At 37.7% G+C, this 22,673-nt stretch overlaps 3 protein-coding genes and 2 pseudogenes across 6 annotated transcripts; 2 read left to right on the plus strand and 3 right to left on the minus strand.

Annotated features, from left to right (window-relative positions):
* Positions 1-501: 501 nt before the first annotated feature.
* Positions 502-4,886, plus strand: LOC103431881 (epidermis-specific secreted glycoprotein EP1-like; annotated as a pseudogene).
* Positions 4,887-7,454: 2,568 nt separating this feature from the next.
* On the minus strand, positions 7,455-8,713 carry LOC103431891 (epidermis-specific secreted glycoprotein EP1-like; annotated as a pseudogene).
* A 3,748-nt stretch (positions 8,714-12,461) lies between these two features.
* LOC103431581 (epidermis-specific secreted glycoprotein EP1-like) lies at positions 12,462-14,596 on the minus strand. Its single transcript, XM_008369748.4, has one exon. The coding sequence runs from the start codon at positions 13,962-13,964 to the stop codon at positions 12,642-12,644; it is 1,323 nt and encodes a 440-aa protein (XP_008367970.1). The 5' UTR covers positions 13,965-14,596; the 3' UTR covers positions 12,462-12,641.
* LOC103431588 (uncharacterized) lies at positions 14,580-19,909 on the minus strand. 4 transcript variants are annotated; one of them, XR_011578899.1, is made up of 8 exons: positions 19,702-19,893; positions 18,769-18,937; positions 18,641-18,689; positions 18,417-18,543; positions 18,082-18,152; positions 17,903-17,975; positions 16,874-17,165; positions 14,580-14,925 (listed from the first exon to the last, which is right to left on the minus strand). XR_011578899.1 is itself a non-coding variant. In XM_008369759.4 (7 exons), the coding sequence occupies exons 2-7, from the start codon at positions 18,929-18,931 to the stop codon at positions 17,052-17,054; spliced, it is 597 nt and encodes a 198-aa protein (XP_008367981.1). In that variant the 5' UTR covers positions 18,932-18,937; positions 19,702-19,909; the 3' UTR covers positions 16,781-17,051. The 4 variants fall into 4 exon arrangements, 2 of the variants coding, with proteins under 2 accessions (XP_008367981.1, XP_028956105.1); XR_003772280.2 differs by lacking the exon at positions 14,580-14,925 and adding an exon at positions 17,300-17,423 and having other exon boundaries at positions 16,781-17,165; XM_008369759.4 differs by lacking the exon at positions 14,580-14,925 and having other exon boundaries at positions 16,781-17,165; positions 19,702-19,909.
* LOC103431604 (EP1-like glycoprotein 2) lies at positions 14,942-16,716 on the plus strand. Its single transcript, XM_008369773.4, has one exon. The coding sequence runs from the start codon at positions 15,189-15,191 to the stop codon at positions 16,560-16,562; it is 1,374 nt and encodes a 457-aa protein (XP_008367995.2). The 5' UTR covers positions 14,942-15,188; the 3' UTR covers positions 16,563-16,716.
* Positions 19,910-22,673: the final 2,764 nt, after the last annotated feature.

Consider the following 22,673-nt stretch of genomic DNA (forward strand, 5'->3'; position numbering starts at 1 on the left):
AAGATTAATATTTAACATGGCATATAATCGAATAGAAATTACCAAAGTACTTCGCAAATATTCATGTCCATCATAAACCTTAGAAAATAACTTAGCTACAAATAGAAATAAAAATAAAAGGAAGAAAGAACCCGAAATTCATGGCAAGGCACGTCACTAAGCTCTTCTTTGCGAATTGCTATAATGGTCTAGTTATATGGAGAGAGAGCTTAAGATGCCTTATTTATACTAGAAAATACTCTAAAAGGTCTGGTAGAAACTCTCCGAAAACAAAACAAATTCTTAAACAAATAATTACACGAATTAGGAAAGAAATCCTTCTTGACTTGAGAAACATATCATCTGTCTGCACCCTAGTTTGGGGTCGTTCCATCTTCTAGAAAATTATGAAAAAAATAAAAAACTTTTATCTCTATGTCTTAGCTTTCTAGGCGTATATCGCAAGTTACTAGGAAATATCAGGAAAGATTTCAAATCCTTATTTTTCACAGCTGCACAATTATGACGGGAATGCAACTTTTCCGGAATTACCTTGCAAAATTAGAATGTTTGGCCCCATAGGAAATTATGAAATATGTACGCAATGATTTTCAATCTCTTAACTTTCTCCCTTAACTGGCCTTGCATAAAAAAATCTTCCGTAAAGTCGATTCTCACAAAAAAAAAAAAGTTGTAAATGCACAGCTTGGCTGAAATAGAGAAAAGAACAGTAACAAGGTTGTTTTAAAAACCAATTCCTTAACAAAACAATAATTAACATGAAAATATAAAAGGTAATGCACCTATGATCAACATTGCTCTCCTCTCCCTATTTCTTTTCTCACTCGCTCATTTCTCAAGCCCAAGTTCCCGCAGATCAAACTTTTAGGCATGTTAATGAAGGAGAATTTGGGGATTATGTTGTAGAGTATGGTGCATACTATTGTTTGCTTTTTGGTACCTTAATTTAGCTCTCCCTGCAACATTGGCTTCTACAACACTACCCCTAGTTCTTTCTCTCTTGCCACACGAATGGGTAATGCCACATACGGAATCACTCCCTCGTTGGGTTTGGGAGGACAAACGTGGAAACCAAGGTGGCGAAAATGCCACCCTCACGTTTGGGACGGATGGCAACCTTATTGGCCGATGCTGTTGGCCAAGTGGCTTGGAAAACCAACACTGCAGCAAAGGCGCAGTGGGCTTGAAGTTGCTCCCGACGGGGCAACACGGTGCTTTATAGCTCCAAACGAAACTTTGTTTGGCAAAGGTTTGACTACCCTACATATACTTTGTTGGTGGGTCAATCTCTACGGGTCGGGGGAGTGAACATGGTAGTGAGCCAGCTGTTAGTGAAAGAAAACTCAGATGGTCCTTACAGCTTGGTGATGGAGCACAAGGAATTTCCTATGTATGCTGTAAGGCAAGAGCTCTCCAAAGCCATTACTCTACCCAATATTCTCCCAATGGCTAATTGTTGAGAAGGGGTCGTCGGACATTGTGACATTAAGTTGTTCCTCGTGGTCTCAGATTGGTTAAGCCTATGACATAACTTTTGGAAATCTCCTTGTTGCAAGACCCAAATACAACAGCACTCTGACATTTCTCAGGCTTGGAATTGACGGAAACATCAAGCTTTGCACTTAATATGAAAATGTGGCTTGGGTTGCATGGGAGGTGACCAACAATCTTTTCGAAAGAGATTCGTGCGAAAGTGAATAACAGTTGCCGGAGCGATGCGGGAACTTCGGTCTTTGCGAGGACAGCCAATGTGTTGCGTGCCCATCCTCTAAGGGATTGTTGGGTTGGAGCTAGACTTGTGAGCCTGAGAAGCTAACTTCTTGAGTGATGCAAAGACTAGAGATTCCACTACTACAAAATTGAAGGGGTTGATCACTTCTTGAGCAAGCACCCCAGAGAAACAGCTACACAGGAGAATGATTGTGCTAAGAAGTGCACTTCGGAGTGTTTGGGTTACTTCTACAACCAACATATCAAGGTGTTGGATATCTTAAGATCTCAAAACCTTGAACAAAGTTGTCAATTCTACTCACGTGGCTTGCATCAAGGCACCTAATTACTGATGCCTCGGCTTAGATGGATAACTTTTGTTTGTTGCATTTCTCAAACATGTCCATACTGCAATTTGAAATTTAAAATTTATGGATTAAAACGTTTGTTTCCATACTCCACAGGAAGGATTAACAATATTCTATTATTAAAAGGAATTAAGGGACCACGTCTTTATTTGGGGAAGGGAAATTAAAATTATTTATGAACGTCATGAAGTATCAATCCATCATCGTTATTCACTTATGAGCTTTTTGCTTTCATGTTTAACGGTATTACAACATTATGTTAAGATTCAAAGTATCAATTACTAGAAAGAAAAATGTTACATAATCGTCAAAAACTAGTTTACAATCAAGAATTACATATAATGACCTTGGTATTACTGTAACAAAGTTTATACTTACGTTGTAGACTACCTGTTATACACTGTCAAACCAGACTTTTATACGCGGATATTATTACATCACAAAATTCTCCTTCAAATTAAAAAGGTACCGGTCCTATTTTTAAGGTACCGTAGAGATGTTTGGTTTCAGCTATTAATTAGCCTATACAGAATTTTGGATTTAGGATTACCTTGACATATGCCAAGTAATAACAGAGAATTAGTTAGATTTCTGTAGAAATTGAGAAAACTCGATCCTTAGCTGTCATATGTACTCAACATTTCAATGCCAGATGTGTTCAGCCAGTAAGGCTATATGTGCTTAAAAACATTATTCTAAGCATCACTTCTATTACAAAAGCAAATATATTTAACAATTAAGAGTAAGTTTGATAACTATTTCACTTTTAGTTTTTACTGAGATTTAAGAAAAGCATGTGAAAGGAAATGAGGAATGAAGAAGAGTGATGGGAGGGAGGAGAAAAAACAAAGAAGAATGAATGAAAACCTTCTAAGTGAAAGCAACTTAATTAAAATAGTTATAGGTTTTCGGTTTTTGGTTTTTGGTTTTGGTAAATCAGTCCCACCATCCTTCCTCGCTTATCTATATCACTCATTTCTCTCAAGTATTTCTTATTTATTTCAACACAAAAAAGTATAAATGAATAATTATATCTCAAACGAGCAATAAGTACAATAAATTAAGGGTAAATTACACAAATCCACCTCAATTATGGGTCATACCACAATCTCATACATCATGTTTTAAACATTGCAATATCATATCTCATTTTATGAATTCGTTGCAATGTCAGATCTTTGTTAAAGTTTTTGTCAATTTCACTGTTAAATGATGACGTGGTAGGTGCGAGACCCATTCTCACCCCAACTGAGTTAAAAAAATTAATTAAATATTAGTAATTAATAAAAAAAGGTTATTATTTATTAATGAGGATCCTTTTTGTGAGAATCTTAGAGATTCTTCAATCACATCATTTTATCGTATATCGTGCGGCTAGTTTTCGTCATGTACTGTTTATATTTAAATTTAAATAAAAAATTAACAATGATTTCTGACCACACGATATACGATGAACGAATGTGATTGGAAAATCTTAGAGATTCTTCAATCACATCCGTTCATCGTATATCTAGTGTCGCTTATAAGCGACGTCAGCACCTATGTTATTTTTATCGAGATGTTACGTAATGTCGGTTACGACCGACATCAACTTGACTATTTTATTTATTTAACTCAAGTGATGTCGGTTGGAAGCGACAATAACTATGATATTTTAATTGTTTATTTGTTACTTAATGTTGGTTTGGAGCGACGCCCTTGTTCCTTTCTATGTCGCTTATAAGCGACGTCAGTTCCTATGTCAGTTTTAAGCGACACCTTTGTTCCTTTTTATTTTATATTACTTTGCTTCATGGTGGCAGATTAAAGGGCCTAAGCGACGTCAATACCCTTTTTATGACGGTAGCATTGGTGTCGGTTCCTCTATCCGACATTACACAATTTAATGTTGGATTTTTACCAATAATTCGACAGTAAGTAGTGTTTCTTGTCGTTTTTACTCTGATAGTAATATCCCCTTTTGTAGTAGTGTCACCTCATCAGAAGCTCACTTTTGCATTTCGGATGCTAGCTAATGGGTTCTCTGCAAACTCAACTGACGAGTGTTGCCAACTTGCAGAGAGTACTGCTATTGAGAACCTAAAGCGCTTCTATCAGGCAATTCAAGCCATATATGGAGCCACATACCTCTGCAAGCCAAATCGTAAAGACTTGAAGAGGTTTCTACACAAGGCAGACAAAAGAGGCTTCCCTGGCATGATAGGAAGTCTCGATTGTATGCATTGGGAATGGAAGAATTGTCCTACTGCTTGGGCTGGCTAATTCAAGGGTCATCATAACAAGCCAACCATCGTGCTCGATGCTGTGGCGTCTTACGACATATAGATTTGGCATACATTTTTCGGCACTCCTAAATCAAACAACGATATCAACGTTCTTTGGTCTTCTCCTTTGTTCGATAACGTTGTCAATGGATGGGCACCAGAATTTCCGTACAAGGTAAATGGTAATAGGTATGAGTTAGGTTACAACCTAACTGATGGTATTTATCATAGTTGGTTTACCTTTGTCAAAAGTTTTTCTCATCTCGATAGTGCAAAGAAGAAATTATTTTCGCAGAGGTAAGAGTATTACAGGAAGGATGTGGAAAGAACATTCGGGATCCTACAAGCTCGATGAGCCATTGTTATAGGGCCTGCACGACTTTGGCATACCTAAGACGTCCATTCAATCATGATGACGTGCATAATTTTGCACAGCATGATTGTGGAAGATGAGTACATCGAAATTGAAGAAGATTTAGACGAAGATGTGGATGATGACCAACCAACACATGCGAGAGCTATTACAAGAGATGTATCTCGCTGAAACCACATATGAGACCCGACAGGATAGGGTCATTGAGTGAGTATATGAGACGTTTAAATAGAATTCAAGCTCCTCAAGGTCATGACACACTCCGCAAGGATTTGGTTGAGCATGTATGATGTTGAGAAGGTGAACGTTGATGATGTTGGTTGAGCATTTATGTAATAATTTTAAGTGTACTATGTTCGTATTTTCTAGTAATAAATTTAAGTGTCTTCTTGTGCAAAGTAATTTGTGTAGTACGTTAGATAAATTATTGAATGGAGGTTGAATTATTGAAGGCATCTACTTTACATCAAAGTGTGGAATAATATATACAATAATTATTGAAGGCATCTAGATTAATAGAAACAATAATTAATACACACGACAATTAATAAAGTACATAAACTTAATACAAACGACAATTAATAAACCATATAAACTTAATACAATCGAAAATTCATAAACTACATAAACTTAATAATGATATCCACCATCTTGATTTTGTGATGGTGGACTTGGGATATAACCTTCATATGAATTATCATCTTGAAATATACTTCTTCTCGCATTCTTTTGCAAAATTTTCATTTGCTTACCACGTAAGTACTTCTTCCTCTTTGGAGTGTATTTGTTGGGGTCCTCCATCATCAAATTTATTTCGAACTTCTCTTGCTCCTTATCCCTTTCTTCCTTCATTTGCAAACGCATTCGGGCCGCTTCTTCGTGGCAAGCGCTGTGGGTTTTGCTCAATTTTGTGATTCCGGTAGCAATGTGTCCACTCGAATGATCTTGGGACTTCCATTTTCTCTTTGCTTCATTTTGCTTATCTCTTCCCGGGGCCTTGCAAAAGAAGGAGTTGAGGTCATTTCATCGACATCTTCATTGACACCTTCATCTCCGGCATTTGTCGGTGTGGCTTCACGTTGAAATAATCTTCCCCATTGTTGACCCGCACTGGTTCCCCACCTCAGACAATGCTTGAGGACGTCCCAAACATGTTGCAACTTAAAAACTTGATTTTTTGGTGTTACTCTTGTCTCGTAAATTTCCATTGCTTTGTCACCCTATGCAAAAAATACATAAAAACAATTAGTTGCAAAATAATATTATGTATATGACAAATAAAATATCAAGAAAAAAACTCACAACTTCTGTGGTGCTCATTCCACTAGCCATGCCAACCACAGCTCTATTCAAGCTTCTCTTCCATAAAGTGCATGCTTTGTTGATAGTCTTCCACCAATCGTAAACACCACCACCGTCCCTCCTGCCGCCGTTGTAGTTTTCTTGAAACTTTTCAATGATTTTATCCCACAAAACCTTTTTATTTTGATTTGTGCCAATTGCACCATCTTCGCTAACAGAAACCCATGCCAAGCATAAATCCACATCTTCCTCACAGGTCTAATTATAACCTCTAATATGCTCTCTTGCAATGTTGAACAATTTGGAAATGGAAAGAAATGGTAGAAAGATAAATTGGAAGAATTGTAGGAGAAAATTGAGTTTTGTATGGATGTTTGAACAAATACATAGGTATTTATATAGTTTTTTGGTGAATTTTGAGTTAAATAATTTTTTTTAATTATTTTAGCCGTTGGATTTAAATTTGGGTTGATAGATCATTTTTTTACCGTTAGATTTAATTATATTCGATCTCAGCTGTTGGATTCAATGTGTTTTAAAATAACATTTAAAAAAAATTGAATCTGGACCATTGGATCAACCAACGGTCTGATGAACAAAAAAGTCGTTGGGCTCATAATTGTGGCCGACAGCAGCCCTGACAGTAGGTCCCACCCTGTCGGGCATTGAAGGCTAACGCCCGTGTGGGGCTAGTGGTGCGAGTGACTGGGCCAAGAGTGGGCTGGGCTTGGGCGCATCCCCGCGTTTCTGGGCTAATTCTTAGGGGGAATTTGGCCTTGCTTTGGCATTTGGCATTTAGCCCAATGATTTGGCTTAGTTTGTGTTGGGTTTGGAGGGGGGTGGGAATAAATGGGGTAATTTGGCTTTTAGCCTAGGGTTGAAGAGAGTCTCAGGGAAACTATTTGTTATTTTATTAATTAGTGTGGTCGCAATTATGATATTGTTTGGGCTTGAAATCTGGTATGTGGGCCGAGAAGAAATAACCAAGAAGGGAAGGTTGTCAGTCTTGACCCAATAATGAATATTTAGTCTAGGAGAAATTCTTAGACCAAAAATAGAGTGCAAGCGATTCGACCAAGTCATAATAGAATTGGAATTGTGAAAGGATTAGATTGTGATAATGGTTCGATCGAATTTTGGTTGGGTTAGGACTGTTGAGAGATCATAATGGGTTTTATGTTTCGAATTATTCCAAAAATCAAAATTTGTGGGTTAGAACTGTTGAAAGATCAGAATGGGTTTTATGTTTCGAATTATTCCAAAAATCAAAATTTGTGGCTTATCAGATGAAATGACTTAAGCGCCTAAGGAGACTAGGTTTAGAATTTTAGTCCAAGTCAAAGAGGCCGAGACTAGATAGGGATAGAGTCTCAGCAGGAAAAGGGGTTTGATGAGATAAATCACGAATATCCAAGTGTGTGTCGATGAGTCATAATCCTAGTAAAATTCTACTTTAGTAGACTTGGTCATCACGAAATTATAGCTTGATGGATCCTGATTGAAAAAGAAGCTTAAACATTTGCAGTCTGAAGTGCACTTCTTAGCACAATCGTTTTCTTTTCACAGCAACTTCATTAGTGTACTTGCTCAAAAAATGATCGCCCCTTTCAACTTTATAATAGCGGAATCTCTTTGCATCACATGAAGTCAGCTTCTCAGGCGCATAACTCTTGCTCTAACCCAATAGTTCATAGAAGAAGGGCATGCAACATATTGGCTGTCCTCACAAAGGCCAAAAGTCCCACATCACTCGGGCAACTGGAACTCGGTTTTCGATACCTAATTTTCTTTGACGAAAAAAGCGAAGGTCACCCTACATACACTGAAATCTACATTGTCTATGTACTGAAATCCACCTTGTCATTGTAAGTGTATAGCTCGACATTGCCATCGATTCCGGGCTTGAGGAACGTTGATGTGGTGTTGTATTTAACTTGAGCTAGATAGAGGGTTCCGCTACTTAAGGATGAGTTGGCCACTAGATATTCTAGCTAGGGTTAGGTCATAAGACCCTCAAACACTATTTAATGTCACTTGGTTCAATGTGCCCATTGGGGAATTGCTGCTCATATAGTTCAAAGGCAACCATTTGGGCTCGATCACCAAGCTGTAAGATCCATCTTTGGTTTCTTTCTCAGATGCATAACTTACAAGCTTGCTTACACCCGCTATATGTATATATTAATCCACCAACAAAGTGTATGTTGGGTAGTCAAAGCTTTGCCAAATAAACTTGCCATTTGAGTTGTAAAGCATCACATGTTTCCATTTGGAAACAACTTGAAGCCTACCACACCTTTGTTGGCAGTGTTGGTTTGCCACGCTACTTTGCCATTGGCATGGGCCAAGACGAGGTTTCTGTTAGTACCAAATGTTAGGATGGCATTTTCACCGACTGGTTTCCCCGATTGGATTCCCAAACCCGCCAGAAGAGTGCCTCCGAACGTTTGAAACCTATACGAGAAGCAAGAATGAAGGCATTTGGGGTGCTGTTGTAGAAGCAAGTTGGAAGCGGAAGGCAAAGAGAGCAAGCCTACGATAGCTTGCATCATATTCTGTGATAAAAGGCCCAAATTGTCCTTCGTTGACAAACTTGAAAGTTTGATTTGCTGGAACTTGTGCGTGAGCAATGAAGGAAATAGAGAGAAGAGAAATAAGTAGAGCAATGACTACGTGGTGAAGGTTGGGGACTGCATGGTTTATGTTGTAACTCATCTACCCTTTTATATATGGGGCTTTTAGATGTTAGGACCTAAATAAGATTACTTTTAGATTTTAACTTGCATGGTTTTCTCCATCCAATTTAAGTCCTTATTTTAAAATCTTAACGCCATGTCATATTTAATTGCCTCTATCACATATACTATTTACAAAATTTGCCATCCACATTTTCCTATTCAATTCATAATTAAGACTAAAAATTGGAAATTGACTTTCACGCTCAAATCACTAGAGGTGCAACTTGGTTTGGACCCACTTGAACATGCCCATGTCCAATCCGACTTTAAACCCAAACAAGCGGATTTTTTTTAGGTATGACCCGCTCGAACCCAACCCAATTTCAACCCGTTCATTAATTGGGTTGAGTTGGGTTGATCATTTTCCTAACCCAACTCAACCCAACCCAACCCGATTAACCAAACCCGATTGGGTTGAGCTGTGCAACATGCTTCTCAATGACCTTTGCACCTTCGTGGATGATTCACTAGTGACTTTTGATGGATTATGATAGAAAAGTCCATGGAGTTGCAGAAAACAATTGGTTTTCAGGCAGCCACACTTTGATTTTTGCTCGAATGAGGCTTGTAATCTATGTCTGGTTGGGTACTAGCTTTGTTTTTCTGCAGGAGCTTCGAAGGACAAAACTTGAGTTGGGTACTAGCTTTGGACAATGAAGTGTTTTTTTTTTCTTTTGGTACTAGCTTTGGTATTTCTTGTATTTTAATTCAAACTTTGCATGAACCCGATTAAAACTTGAAAAAGTTAGGCAACCCGAACCTAACCCAAGTAAACCCGAGCCCGATTAAATCTGAGCCTGAATAAACCCGATTAAAACCCAATCCCGAATTGTAAAAGTTGGGTTAAGATTGGGTAAACCTTCCAACCCGCCTAACCCATCCAAGTTGCACCCTTACAAATCACCCATTAATACACTTACATCAAAATTCTAAAATTTTAAAATTTCTGGAAAGTACTAATAGGTACAAGAAAATAAATGAAATATTTTATATTGATTAATTGTGAATATAAACGTGAAAGAAATGACAAAAATACATTACAAAAGAAAAGCAAAACATCATCACTAACACAATTCCCATCTCCATAAGAAAAACGAAGAACACCCATAAAAATTATAAGTACATTAACAAAGTGCTATACATGGGTACCGAAGTGTAAGTGCATAAGTATAGGAACGTAAGTATAAGTGCATAACCATAATTACGGAAGTATAAGAGCATGTTTCTCTTCATAAATGAGATCTGATTGTGCAACTCATATAGACATTTAGTAAAAATAATTTTTTTTATTGATTTCAAAATAAAAATGAAAGCTCAAAGACCTAATAGTCAATATTTATTAGCTAAATCATAGGAAAAGGGCGATTTAGGAACAAACAAAAATAATTCTTTTAATTAATTGACTCTTCAACTCTTATATGAAAAGTTGATGAGTTGAATATAAAGTCAAAGGATCAAAATGAAATATTAGATCTTACAGTTATTTTTTATTTTTTAAATTGAATCTTGTGAAAGGATGTTCATCTAGTTTTCTGAATTAATCCACGAGGGCTAACATAGTCATTGAACGAGTGTTTAATCTTTTAACATAGATTGGAGTGTGCATTTATGCTCAATCCCCGGGCTATGGGCTGTCCAATCCCCCTCCCCCGCAATTGCCCCCCAGGCCCGAATCGCCTAGCCCAACAACTGGGTGGAGTGATGTCACGCTGGCGTCAGTCTTGAAAAATTATAAATACAAAAATAATAATTATAAATACAAAAAATTATAAGAAAAAAACTTTGTTTTTATATAAATACCTAGTCATGTTCTTTCACCTTACATAACATTTTAATATTTTTTAAATACTTTCAACTAATCTTTATTATTATCCAAAACTAAAAATAAAATTATCTTTTATTTTTTTATAAAAAAAATTAAATTTTAATACTAATAGTCTGGGCTATTCAATTTAGGAGTGAGATGCAGTTGAGTAGTTACTCTTTACTTAAGGCAATTACCGTTCACTTTGGGGGATTGAGTTGCCTATAACCCATGGAGATTTTTAGGTGTGGAGTTGCTCAAAGTCTTTAGATGCCAACTTTGATCAATGGAAACCGACCCTGCATTTCCGTACCAACATACGAATCTGCTATATGGATAAACTTTCAAAATACTTTATGAGTCACCAACTGTTTGAGGTAATTGTTATCAATATATATTCAGGTTTTTTAGTATCCACTGGATATACATTTAAATTTTTATCGCTAAATCTTTGACAGTTGAATCATTACTCGCACATCCAATCTTTTACCTATTCGATGCATAGCATACATGAGAACATAGTAAATTTTCGTGAAAACTATATGCAACTGCTATTTGGTCAATATGCAGCAACTTGGTGTAGCAACTACGAGGGAGCATTTGGTGATGGACAATGGATTCCAGCTACAGGCCAGGCTCCAGCACACTGCATTAATCCATTTCTGCATGCTATATGGTTTGAAGTTTGAACTAAAGAACTCAACTACCTACTGATGCATGCATGCATGTGTTCCACCAGATAACAATTCGTTGCTACTCAGCAAACAAAAAGTTTAAATACCAACCACTTTCCATAAATATAACAGATCTTATCCACATAAAATCTAGAAACTGAGATAACTGATAGGTTTGGACAGTTAATAGACTTTAATTTTAGCAATATGCACGAGATTCTGCGTTCAAAGAAATGATGAGATGGTCCTACTCCTACACCACGAAGTTTGTCTATGCCGCTATGAGCCTATGCCACTAGTTCATTACCACTGACTCTCAAGTCTGTAGTGGTCCAACATCATACAGTTGTCCAGAGAGTTCACTGGATTTGTTGATGAATAAAAGTTGGACCAATGAATGGTCGATGAAGGTGAACTCTAATGGCGTGCTCCGGTCAACACATGGAAATGTTAGATAGTCTGAAGAGAAAGAAAAGTATCGAAGGGCACCAGTTTGGTACTAGCCGAAGAGTCTTTGATGTTTAAGCTAACTAAGAGTGATTCAGAGGTTACTCGGGTACGTGGTGCTTAGGGTTGTAAACAGTAATTACCTGTACAAGGTATATAGTGACTTTCCTTTTACATGGAATGATTCACTGCTATTGTAGCTTCTTTATTCAATAACACAATGTCATGTGTAACCTTCTTTCTGCACAATATTACATTATTGGATTAGAACACCACAGTGACTATGAACCCCCTTCCATGTACGTTGGAGAAAACCCTCCCATTGGTTATTGGAATAGTCAATAGATGGTTGCCACTACCACTTATTTGGGGTTGATCATGTGAATCGGCAAGAGTGGCTCAGTAAGGATATATACTTCATTAAGTTCCTAAGTCATGGTTCCTTAGTAGGTTCCTAAGGCATGGTGCTTGCACGAGTTCCCAAGACATGATGCTTCAACAGGTTCCTGAGTCATGGTGCTTCAATAGGTAGTAAATACTCAGTAGTTTCATGGCTGGGTTAGCGTCCTGTAGATTATCCCTTGGGGGGGGGGGCGGGGGGGGGGGGTTGGTGGTGGTGAAGGGAGGCCCTAATTGGTAGAAAAAAACCCGCAACTCCTTAAGTTTATATAAATTTAATAGTAGACGAGAATTTACGAAAAAGATTCTTTATATTCATAGCGTTGGAGAAACCATTTTTTTTTTTTGCCCAATATCTCATTGCATGAATAATTGATCCAGATTCTAAGAATAATAATGTCTTCAAATAAGCATGAGTAATCAAATGAAATAAAGCAGCTTGATAAGACCCCATACCTAGAGCTAATATCATATAACCCAATTGAGACATTGTAGAATAAGCTAAGAAAACAAGAAAATACACACTAGATTGTCATTCCACATTGTACATTCTCTCTGTGGCCTAGTGGTTAGGTGCTTTGATGTAACCCACATGCGTGGAATTGGCAACTTTGGTTAAAGTTTTCAAATCATAAGCAATCCAACACTTTGATGTGTCTTGGTTGTAAAAGTAGCCCAAACACTTGCAATCCAATGTACACTTCTTAGCACAATCACTCTCTTTGATTGAATCTCCCTTTGCGTACTTGCTCAAGAAATGATCAACCCCTTCAACTTTGTAGTAGTGGAAGCTCTTTGGATCACAAGAAGTTAGCTTCTCAGGCTCACAACTCTCGCTCCAACCCAACAGTCCCTTAGACGATGGGCAAGCAACACATTGGCTGTCCTCACAAATGCCCAACTTCCCGCATCGCTCCGGCAGTTGGCACCCGTTTTCCCATCTCGAATCTTTATCGAAAAGCGTGAAGGTCACCTCCCATGCACCGTAACGAACTACTTTATAGTAAGTGTGAAGCCTCAAATTTCCATCCATTTCCAGCCTAAGGAATGTTGATGTGCTATTGTAGTTGGGTCTAGCAAGCATGACATTTCCTCTGGAGGATGAGTTTCCTGCTACATAGTCCAAGCTCAAGTCGTAAGCAAAACCCTCATGAGCATCCGGTGAACATTTCAATGTCACATGGTTCAATGAGCCCTTTTGGACACTAATCCATTTGGAAGATGTGAAGTAAAGTGATGGTCGTGGGGAGTTCTTGCTCTTGTAGTACATAGCCAAACCTTTCGCCTCCATCACCAAGCTATAAGACCCGTCCTCGTTTTCTGCCTCCGATGCTCGACTCACAAGCTTGCTTACTCCCCCGGCACGCAGAGATTGACCCACCAACAAAGTGTTTGATGGGTAGTCAAAACTTTGCCAAACAAAGTTACCCTTTGAGTCATAAAGTACCATATTGCCAGTTGAAAGCAAGTCGAAGCCTACGACACCTTTGTTGGCGGTGTTGCTTTGCCAAGCCACTCGGCCATCGGCATTGGCCAAAACAAGATTCCCATCAGTCCCAAATGTGAAGGTGGCATTTTCGCCGACAGGTTTCCCCCGGTTGGCTTCCCAAACCCAATAAAACTGCGACTCCGACCGCCTCAAACCCATGCGTAGAGCAAGAGTGAAGGCATTTGGGGTGGTGTTGTAGAAAGCAAGTTGGAAGGGGGAGGCAAAAGGATCAAGCATCCGATAGCTTGCATCATATTCTGTAATGAAAGGCCCAAATTCCCCTTCATTGACGTACTTGAAAGTTTGATTTGCTGGAACTTTGGCTTGAGCAATGAAAGCAAAGAGTGAGAAAATGAACATGCACGGTAGTGACATGATTAGTTGAGGGGAAGACATTTTTCGGTGGTTTATGCTGTAAAGCTCTGGGAGCAAATATATATATACATTGACAAGTTTATAATTTGATTTTTTTTAACAAACGATATTATCTACGTTAAAGAGGAAGGGGTAGGCTTAGCCTCCAAATGAGCTAACAATAACGTGATTCAAATTCACCTTTGACGATAATTGAACTTAAGACCTCTCACTTACAAGTGAAGAGGAATACCACTAGATAGTAGTACTAAGTTATCTGCAATGCAAGTGATAAGCTTGTCATCTGCAATGCAAGTGATAAGCTTGTCTGGACGCCAAGCTTGACTTGTGCTTGCCCTCGCAATCCAAGAAGATATGTCTTACATTAGCACATGTGGAGTGACTCAGCAATCAGGATATAATTTTGTTCTGCATCTTAAAGTTGTCTCCCCAGCCAACCTGCACTGACTTGTCATCTAGTACCTTCTCTCACTGAAGGTATATACCCTACACATTTAGGGCATCCAAGTGGCATCAATTACAAGTTATTTCGCACTCATCTTTCTCATCCTATATTCTCTTTTTTTCTAGCCTTGAATAAATCATCCGAGAATCAAGAGACGTAAACAAGAAGCAGAATGCAGTAGGTAATAGGAGTGTGAAAATCACCATCTATTTTAAATAATGTGACAACGTTTTATTCAACGAGTACATTTGGTGATCCTGACCTTATTGATATATTCTCACTAGATAATAGTACTAAGTTATCTACAATGCAAGTGATAAGCTTGTCATCTGCAATGCAAGTTATGAGCTTGTCTGGACGCCAAGCTTGACTTGTGCTTGCCCTCGCAATCCAAGAAGATATGTCTTACATTAGCACATGTGGAGTTACTCAGCAAACAGGATATAATTTTGTTCTGCATCTTACAGTTGTCTCCCCTCCCCAGCCGACCTTCATTGACTTGTCATCTAGTACCTTCTCTCCCTGAAGGTAGATACCCTACACATTTAGGGCATCCAAGTGGCATCAATTACAAGTTATTTTCGCACTCATCTTTCTCATCCTATATTCTCTTTTTTCGAATAAATCATACGAGAATCAAGAGACGTAAAGGAAATAGGAGTGAAAATCACCATCTATTTTAACTGATGTGACAACGTTTTATTTAACGAGTACATTTGGTGATCCTGACCTTATTGATATATTCTCACTAGAATTACCTTATATAATCCTCCACAAGAACGAGTAGCAAATATCACTAAATGGCAACTAAAACTTCACTTTCAGCTGTTTTCCTTTTCTCCTTCATTGCCATCCTCTTTGCCATTCCCATTCAAGCCCAAGTCCCTACAAACCAAACCTTCAAATTCATCAACCAAGGCGAATTAGGAGGTGGAATCGTAGAATACCATGCTACCTACCGCGTGATCCAAACAAATTCCCACACCTTCTACACACATCCTTTCGGGTTATGCTTCTACAACACCACCCCAGATTCTTACATACTCGCTATCAGAGCCGGTGTTCCCAAGGATGAAGTGCGGTGGGTCTGGGATGCAAACCGGAACCACCCGGTTCGCGAGAAAGCCACTCTCTCTTTGGGTAGAGAGGGAAACTTAGTCCTCGGAGAAGCAGATGGGACTGTTGTTTGGCAAACCAACACAGCCAACAAAGGTGTCACAGGCATCAAGTTACTTGGAAACGGTAACTTGGTTCTCCATGACAAGAATGGAAGATTCATATGGCAAAGCTTTGATTACCCTACTGATACTCTTCTACTGGGGCAATCAGTCACAACTAATGGCCGTAACAAGCTTGTTAGTCGCAAATCTGATACCGATGGCTCTGATGGGCCATACAGTATTGTTCTGGACCACACTGGGTTCACTATGTACTTGAACAATACTGGCCAGCGTCTTATCTATGGCGGGTGGACAGGAACCGACTACGGAAGCACTGTAACCTTTGATTTTGACATTATGGATGGGTTCGATGATGGCATTGCTTATGAGCTTGTGCTCAATGTAAACCAGGACATTAACGCTCCACCACCACCACCACCACAAAGCCATAGGCACCTCCTACAAGTTCGTCCCATTGGCAACGCACACCAAATCAACCTTAACAAGCTCAACTACAATGCTACATACACATTTCTAAGACTCGGGTCTGATGGCAATCTCAAGGCCTATACTTACTATGACAAAGTGAGAAACATGAAATGGGAAGAGAGCTTTGCATTCTTTTCGAGCTATTTCATTAGAGAATGTGCATTGCCATCTAAGTGTGGTTCGTATGGGTACTGTAGTAGGGGCATGTGTGTTGGGTGCCCCAGCCCGAAAGGGCTTCTGGGTTGGAGCAAGGGCTGTGCAGCACCAAAGTTGGGACAGTGTAAGAGTGGGGCAAAAGCGAGCTACTACAAGGTTGCGGATGTTGAGCACTTTCTGAGTCCTTATTTGGATGGGGGAGATGGTCCAATGAAGGTCGGAGAGTGCAGGGCCAAGTGTGATAAGGACTGTAAGTGCTTAGGGTTCTTTTACAGGGAAGATACCTCTAAGTGTGTGTTGGCACCATTGCTTGGGACTCTTATAAAGGACGTGAATACTTCGGTCGGTTACATCAAATATTCGAAGTAGATATTCGATCATCTTAGTGTGTGGTTCCTTCTGTTATTGTACTTAGTATGTTGCTTTATGTAATGGCTGGCAGAATAGTCCCTTCATAAATGGCGCATAACTACATCAGCCCTTAATTTGGCAGATTAGTTGCAATGAATAACTAATTACCTGACTACGAGCGTCACATATACAGTTCTATCAGAAGAATGTAATGCTATAAAACAATGCAAAGGATGTACTGCAATTTTCTTTATTAAAACCATCATTATTTTCAGAAATAATATAACTTTAATGGTATACATGATACGGAAGCAGGGGAGAAAATGTACCAATCGTATGCGTTGAAACTGCCAAAAGCCACAAGATATCAAAGCTGTGACACCCACAAGCAAGGAGTAAGTGATGGGTAATCTCGTATGCACCATGATAGACAGCAGATTTCAATGTTCTCTCTTTTTCATCCAGGATCGGTGATAAAAGAGGGGAATTTGCAAACTTTATGACAAGTCATGAAACTTCCCTCAGCTTTTTGTAATCTTCAAGGCTTAACAGCGAATCCTTGACTTTGAGCCAATCTGCTGGCTTTGGCATGATAATGGCAATATATCCTTCTCTATCTGCCTGGAATGGGACAAATAAGTATGAAGAATGAGCCACCAGCCTACAAACCGCAGCACTAGTATAAAGAACTAAAACTACTGTCAAAAAGTGTAAAAAGGAAGACGCTAAGTGAAAAAGAAAACACAAATCAATACATGTGATGGCCAGATGCCCTGAGAGGGTAGGTATCTTCGGATGTAAAACTGCAGCATGGATAAGAGTAGAAGCTTGTGGTGTCTTTTCAGTCCCACAAGACCAAGTTACTTAGGAATTCTAAGCCTACACCATCACAACCGTCAATGCCAGTCTTAATCAATCATAAGGTTCAGAAACCATCCCAAAACATTCAATCAATAGAAGTAGCATGCATTGACTCAGATCAAACAAAAGCTACCCCAGGTATGTTCAAACACAAAATATCTTCATGGTATTTCAGTACCAAAGGAATGCTAACCCCCCACCTCTCCCTCTCTCCTCTCTCTCAACATTATTTGCCTGAAATGCATATCATTGTTCTTGTGTTAGCATTTCTCATCCTTTTATCCAGTGCAGTATCTAGTCTGTAGGCACTAAACGATGTTTACAAATACAAACATATGGAAGTATAGTGTCACAGTTACAGGCGTTAAGTACAAAAAGAGGAAATATGCTTAATCCTACCTACGTTGATTCCATTTAACAATAATGACTCCAATGGTACAGATCTATACAGTAAAAATCTGACAACCGCTAATAAAAGGGTATTAACTGATTCTTACGGCTGAATTAAGCAAATCTGGCTGCTTGATTAATCTATCATTCACTTCCAATAGTGAACCTTTTACGCAACACCTGTCAAAAGAAACTACAACTTCAAAGCTCATATATGGAAAGGAGTTGAATGCAGAATAATGAAAACTGAAAGACGAAGAAAGCATAGACAAAAATAGGTTTCTACCTCACAATATAAGTAGCATCATTGGTGCAAACTTTACACAAGGCTGAGTTGGACTCCAAGTGTTGTGCATTCTGCATAAGAACAATTTTCATATATTACAAAATCACAATATAAGAACTGACACCATGCCTCATCAAGTTTAAGACTCCACAACCTAAAATATTATATACTAAAAGAGATAAAAGCATAGCAATTACAGATTATGTAAATGAACTAGAATGATAAAGAAATTGTCCAGAAAATTAAAAGAATAAATAAATAATTTCTACAAGCTACTAGCTCAGAGAGCAAGAGAACCTAGTTTCCATCTTTAGAATTAGAGAAAGAACAGATACCTTCTTGCGTTTTCCAGTAACCTTTATCCCACTACGATCAGATTTCCCAACATTGAAATCAACAGCTGTGATACCCCCTTCTTCCTTAAGAGCCACATGTGTTGGAGCCAAGCCAATCACACACAATCTTGGACATAAAATTACAATTTAAAAACAATCAAACTTCACTTTTGAAAAGTTAACAAACAGATATGAAACAAAACGAAAAAGGTTGGGTTTTGTACCCATTGGCATGGCGATAAATGTACTGGTCATGTCCTGGCTTCATAAAATCTGGACACAAAAACAGATGTTTTAGCTTTACACAAATAGTTGTGCTATTAGAAAATCAAATGAACACATTAGGAAGAACCTGGAGCGAAATAAGAGACAAAGTTGGATTCAACAGAAGAGGGAGGGATGAGAGGCAGATCTTCTGCTTTTGGTACAAGAAGTCTACACAGCTCGGGGTCTTCTATTTCATGTTCCTTTTGTTCTTGTGCATTGTTTGTTTCATCACCGATGTATTCGTTCATTGCAATCTAGCATGACGAAGAAAAAATGAGACTTTGAATTTTGTACAATTTGAAATAGAAGATTAAGAATTCTGGCATCTGCCTAACTATTCTACCGTTGAAGCATTGTTTGGATTCTGGAATTGGGAACATGGACGTCATTGCCAAGCCACGTGTTTCCGCTTACTACTTAAGTTTGCTTTATTACTATCAGATTACGATTAACACCAACAGATTTTTTCATCTTATGTTCAAAAAATGAGTTATATCTCTAAGTATCATTATCGTGTAAAAGGGTAGATTTAATTTTCCTTTTTACTCATGATTTCCTCTTCAAAAGCACTGATACTTTTAAAATCCAAATGCCATTACATACGCACAATTATATTAGCAGCTAAATAGATCAATTAAAAATTTTAATTAGTTAATTTAATTTATTTTATTTGAGCAGCCTAATTTGATATCGAATTTGCTATCCACGAGATTCGAACCTAGGACCCTTCACTTCTAAATGAAGAGGAATACCACCGAATCATAGTACTGAATGGCTAATTAGTTAATTAATTAAGAAAAACTTTCTTAGCTGCTGAATTGAGGCGAAAGTTAGCAAGCATTACAGAAAAGTTTGGAACTTTCACCAAACATAATCGCAGAAAATCCAAAACAGTACGAAAAGAGATTATTTTTTCCATTAATTGGAATTTCAAACATGCAGCAGTGTTGTGCATGAATCTACATATACAAGGAAGACAATTAAATTCAGAATTTAGAGAAAGGGGGGAGAAGATTACCAGAAAATTGAAGTATTTTCCCGAGAAACGAAGAGAAAGTGTTCGATAAGTTGAAGAATTGTATTGCAATGGAGAGTCTGGAGACTTGGAGCTGGGGAAGGAAGGAAGCAGGGCGGGGAAACTTTGCCCGGACTTTACTCCGTGAGGCGCAGCGACGTCGTTTGAAAGGGTTAAACCCTAACGACCACTTTTTTGGAGGTTTAGGTTTAGTTGCTTTGGTTTGGGCTTCTTGATAAAGTCTTTAGGTTTTTTTCTTGTCGGGCTTGGGCTTCTTGATCAAATCATTAAACTTTCAAATTCTGTCTTTGAGTATGAAGTTCTTCTTGAAAAAGTACTTCCTGAAAATTCTACATGGCAACTGCTTTCAAATAAAAAACAGTTCAATTGTTTGGTTTTTTTTAGATTTTAATAGGACTCGATTGGAAGTACATTATTTATACTATGATATCGTGTGTTGTTTTTAAACCTATAAACACCAAGAGCACCACCACACCTCCATGAAAAGAGACGAAAATTAAGATTGAGAAAATGCAAAGTGAAAGAGAAAAATTCAGGATTAATTTAGGGTTCGATTTTGGTCAGCTTTATTTAGGGTTCGGTTTTGGTAAGCTTTATTTAGGGGGTTTTCTTGTTGTTTAGTTTGTGCTTAGAGTGAGAGAGAGAGAACGAACAAACCCATACTATACACTTAGCATGTATTATACCTAGTAATGAGTCACATGACATAATAGTCGTTGATTCGGATATGCATCTAACAGTTGAGAACTGTCTTGAAAGACCACTTCCTGAAAAGTTTACATGGCAAGTGCTTTCAAGGAAACAGTTCACATTTTGTGTGTTTTACACCTCATTAAGTTTTTGAGTTTAAAGCTCTTAAAGTGTGTCGTGAAAAAAAACTTATAAGAGTACTTTTTTTCTTTTCTTTTCTGTCAAAGCAGTTTAAATGTCATTTCGTTCACTTTTGTTTCTCAAATGTTAACCAACTTGCAAAGCAGATTGGTGGATTCTCAATTTGCCCAGTACTTTAAATCACCGAGTTACTTTCTAGGAAGCCTTTACCAAATTGCAGGGAGTTGATTATCCAGGAATCATCTGGTGGATTTACTAATGATTTAAAAATCCATCAGTTATCATGTGTGGTGCACGCAAAATGAATCAAATTATACATTAATTTCAAGAAGCTAATGATGTAATCTAAGGCAAGGAATTCACTTGCTTCTCAATACTTAAAGATGAGTTATTTCTCAACATATTTTGTGACCGATTGATAAAGTTTCATATTTATAATCAAAATCGTTTATCTTATAAATTATCTCTAATAAATATCATATTTGCAAAAAATTGATAATAATAAGATTGTACAATTATCGAAATGTATAAAAATATATGGTCGGATTTGTTAAAAACATTATGAACCGTTTATCTATTTTCTACAAATTGAATAAATGACCTTATTTTTAATTGAATTTTTGCATAAATGTGTTAACCCCTTAGGATTCCTATCAAAGGCATCAAACATATATGCTGTCATATGTAAAAGTCTTGACTGACTTGACTGACTTGATTAACCGTCTCCTAAGAAATAGTTTTTACGGTTGTTTGCTCATCCTGCAAGCAGGTTTTCAGCGATTGCTTAGCCGTGTAGGGAGGTGTAAAAATTTGGTTCCAACATATTCAGTGGTTTGAAATTCAACATATTGAACCGTTTCAGCAGGTTTCCTGCATGCATATGGTTCAATATCTTAGTAGATAAGATGTTAGGTTTCTACCTATGCTTTTCGGGTTCGAAATTATCTCATCTCCTAAATTATTCTAATAGTTTCAAACTCTTCCCTCCCTCCTTAATAATAATAATAATAATTATAACAAAACGTGTTAGTTTGCATACTTTCTTGACAGATAAATATTACGTAGGCAATACTGTCTGAAAGCAAATAGATAACAGTAGTTATGCAACTATAACAAATATAGTACGTTATAACAGTAAGATCGCATGAACAGAAGAGAAAAAACAAATTGAAATAGACTGACTTGTTGAGTATATAAACTTTGTATATGGACAATGTCCTAAAGATAAAATTTCGCTATAAACGTAAAAATTATGTACTAACTTTCTGTGAAAGGCTCAAGACTAAGATTCCAAAATATTAGCCTCACGCTCAGGGACCAACTTTTGACCTTAAAACATACAGCTATTAGCTAGGTACAAGACGAAGCGTTTCTGCTCTCAAACTTATACAACCTATATATATGACAACGTTTTCACCGTTGTGAAATTGCGAGGCTGTTCCATTGCTATCTTGAGGGGCAAACAAAAACACAACAGAGGTTTTTATTGGTCCTGAATTTTTTTTTCAATATTTTGTCTAAGGATATAAACAGTATCATTAGAATCTAATAAGTAATGGCGGAGCAAAAAATTTACAACGATGGGTCAAAAAATAGCTTTCAAAAATCAATTGTACTTCCATTTATAATTGTCCACAACGTGTTCTCATAATTAAATATGTCATTCTCAATGTATACAAACAAACTATCATTCAACCAATGACCACCCATCCTATTATGAGGTTGATTCTTCACAATATTCATCATTGAATAAGCTCTTTCAATAGAAGCAGTTGCAAGACTCGCAATTGGTGAAATTATTGCTAATTTCACTAGCATGTACACCAAGGGGATATTGTCTATCCCTCTTTGTCTCCACCAACTTTTGTGCAAGACTACTAATTCCTTTCAACTCAGAAAATTTATTATGCAAATGCATGCCAGAAATATAATTCTTAAGTTCATTTTCAAGTAGTGTGAGCTCCATATTTGGATAAAATTAAGTAAGATGAACCAACTTAACCACATAATATAAGTTTGATCACATTAACAACCACTGACTCAACCAAAAGTACAAGAAAAAAAACCTAATTAGGCACTTTTAGTCTTCAGTGTCTGGGGATTGGCTAATGAAATTAAGTCAA

This window comes from Malus domestica, chromosome 03 (assembly GCF_042453785.1).
Source record: "Malus domestica chromosome 03, GDT2T_hap1".
NCBI classification, from domain to species: domain Eukaryota; kingdom Viridiplantae; phylum Streptophyta; class Magnoliopsida; order Rosales; family Rosaceae; genus Malus; species Malus domestica.